General features: G+C 33.5%; 1 protein-coding gene across 1 annotated transcript; it reads left to right on the top strand.

Annotated features, from left to right (window-relative positions):
• Positions 1-1,022: 1,022 nt before the first annotated feature.
• On the top strand, positions 1,023-1,851 carry LOC132900100 (hemoglobin subunit alpha-like). The gene is made up of 3 exons (XM_060942135.1): positions 1,023-1,181; positions 1,312-1,519; positions 1,640-1,851. Exons 1-3 carry the CDS (start codon positions 1,087-1,089, stop codon positions 1,766-1,768), a joined length of 432 nt encoding a protein of 143 aa, XP_060798118.1. The 5' UTR covers positions 1,023-1,086; the 3' UTR covers positions 1,769-1,851.
• The last annotated feature ends 1,209 nt before the right edge of the window (positions 1,852-3,060 follow it).

The raw sequence follows: 3,060 nt of genomic DNA on the forward strand, positions 1-3,060 counted from the left end.
TATGAATATGCCGACATAATTTAAAAATAGAACTGAAATCTTGTAAAAAAAAATTTTGACGGCCACATTCCATTAGAATTTATTTTTATAACTGAAATTATATGTACCACCTATAGTTTACTCAATACAGCGAGAGAAACAGAACATTTTTTAAATTTTAAACCTTTGCTGAATTTCAGACTAATCCGAAAGAATGCTCAAATAATTCTGTGCTTCTCTTCTTCTTCCTCTTCTTCTTCGACTACTACTACTACTACTATTATTATTATTATTATTATTATTATTATTATTATTATTATTATTATTATTATTATTAATGTTATTGTTATGAAGTACTATTATTTGTTTTGATAATCAACTCGGACATAAATTCATTTTGGCTAAGTGAGCACATGTGAAGAAAGTTTACACTATTGCTACCAACTTAAAATATTTCACTTGTTTTTGTGTATGAATATGCCGACATAATTTAAAAATAGAACTGAAATCTTGTAAAAAATTTTTAGATAGCCACATTCCATTAGAATTTATTTTTATAACTGAAATTATATGTACCACATATACCACATGTACCACATATAATTTATTCAATACAGCGAGAGAAACAGAAAATTTTTTAAATTTTAAACCTTTGCTGAATTTCAGACTAATCCGAAAGAATGCTCAAATAATTCTGTGCTTCTCTTCTTCTTCCTCTTCTTCGTCGACTACTACTACTACTACTATTATTATTATTATTATTATTATTATTATTATTATTATTATTATTATTAGTGTTATTGTTATCTAGTACTATTATTTGTTTTAATAATCGTATTACTTTTTTTGAAGGGGGGTAGGTAGACTATATTTGTGTATCTAAAAGTCATGTGAGGTCATTTTTCTCTGCAATGTATTTTATTCCATTTTGGAGAAGATCCAAAACTGGCTGGCCAACCCAAGCAAGAGGTGGAGTCTAGATTTGATACAGCAGGGTGTGCCTGATATCAGACTCAATAAAAAGAGGCATACAACACGAACATGCACAAATTTCTTTTCTTGACATCTTTTTAGAGGTGAAAAAAAAAAAACAGGATCAGGGCCGCAATGAGTCTCTCAGCGAAAGACAAAAGCGTCGTCAAAGACTTTTGGGCCAAGGTCGCTCCAAAGGCTGATGAAATTGGCGCCGAGGCACTTGGCAGGTGAATTAATTGCTCTTACTGATTGGAGAACAAATTGTTGTGGTACATGTTAGTCCCTACTGAAGGATAGTATGCTTCTTATTTGTTGATGGGTTTGACTGACTGATTGATTGATTTTTTTTTAATGCAGGCTTTTCGAGGCCTTCCCTCAGACAAAGACCTACTTCAGTCACTGGTCTGATCTTCACCCCGGATCAGATCAAGTGAAACATCACGGAGGTGTAATTGCAAAGAAAATTGGAGACGCTGTTGCCCACATCGACGATCTTCGCGGAGCTCTAAGCTCACTCAGCGACCTGCACGCTTTCAAGCTCCGTGTTGACCCTGCTAATTTCAAAGTAAGGATCAGGATGTGTGTGTGTGTGTGTGTGTGTGTGTGTGTGTGTTTAAGGCTGTTTATATTGCAATAATGCAATATACAACAGACTAAATCAGCTGTTTATTTTACTTCATGATAGCTCCTGGCCCAGACCCTCGAGGTGAGCATTGCCTTGTACTTCCCCAAGGAGTTCACCCCCGAAGTTCAAGTGTCTTTTGACAAGTTTCTTCAGAACGTGGCCCTTGCTCTGTCTGAGAAGTACCGCTGAATAAAGTACGAGTTGGAGAAGACATCATGGAAAATTACATCCATAAATGATATTGACAATAAAAATAATTGAACAATACACAACTGTCTCGTCTTATTTGTGCGGTTTAACAAAGCTTTTATGAAATGTTTGACAGTGTTGTACATATAAACCATTAAAACACATTACAGTGTACAGCCATAGAGAAGGGGTTCTTCAAGGGGTTCTTCTATTTGGGTTATTTATTGAGTTGAGGGTTCTTATCCTTTTTTAAAATGTTTTATTATGACTTCTTATTATGTGTTTAAACACCACGGTTGCAATTTTATTCTGTTTTAAAAAATATTTTCCCCAAATATCTATATTACTACACACACACACACACACACACACACACACACACACACACATTTTATATATATATATATATATATATATATATATATATATATATATATATATATATATATATATGAAAGAGTCAACCTCTTCACGAAATATTCGCATAAAATGTTTATTAAAGCAATAATTTAATTTCATCTTATTTAACATATCAGTCTAACTTGCAAACATTATGTAGTTAGACTAACGTTACCTTTACCGCGAGTTTAAACTTATTGCACCCGCTTCAATAAAATAATTAAAGCGACGCTGCATTTTTAATTAAAAGTTGAATTTTTAATTTAAAAATAGCAATATCAGATTCCTTTTCTGTTTCTGGTAAATGCTAGTCAATGCATATCGCACAGTGTGTGTGTGTGTAAAAAACACTGTTGCCTCGATAATAAGCCATGATTTTTCTTCAATAAAACGTTTGGCAATTCATTGTTCAAAGTAAACCTGCATGCCACACCAAGGGGGAAAAGACATCTGTAACTTCATTCCAGTTCCTTGAGGCATATTCATGTACACAGACATTTACGCCATAGTTTAGATAGCATTGCTTGGCCATTTTGAAATAGTTTCGTATATTTTGGAAAAAGGCTACAACAATTTACCCCAAATATGCAATGTTATGCAGTAGCCTATTTGTATACCGCCGCTCACAAACAAATGAAAAGAAAATACGAGACCCTGGAATCATAAGGTTCTATCTGACTTTTTTTTTTTTTGGGGGGGGGGGGGGGGGGGTAGTGCGTCTAATTTCATTAATCTCAATATGTCTGCTCATATTTCCATTTAGTTAATCTCAACATTTTCTCCCAAAACGTAATAAATAATTTATATGTAACTCATGTGTGCAATAGATTTTATACAGAAATAGATGGTAGCTATAGATCTGACTTGCTTTGGTCCTACTGAAGGTCAAAACT

Source organism: Neoarius graeffei, chromosome 16 (assembly GCF_027579695.1).
Source record: "Neoarius graeffei isolate fNeoGra1 chromosome 16, fNeoGra1.pri, whole genome shotgun sequence".
NCBI classification, from domain to species: domain Eukaryota; kingdom Metazoa; phylum Chordata; class Actinopteri; order Siluriformes; family Ariidae; genus Neoarius; species Neoarius graeffei.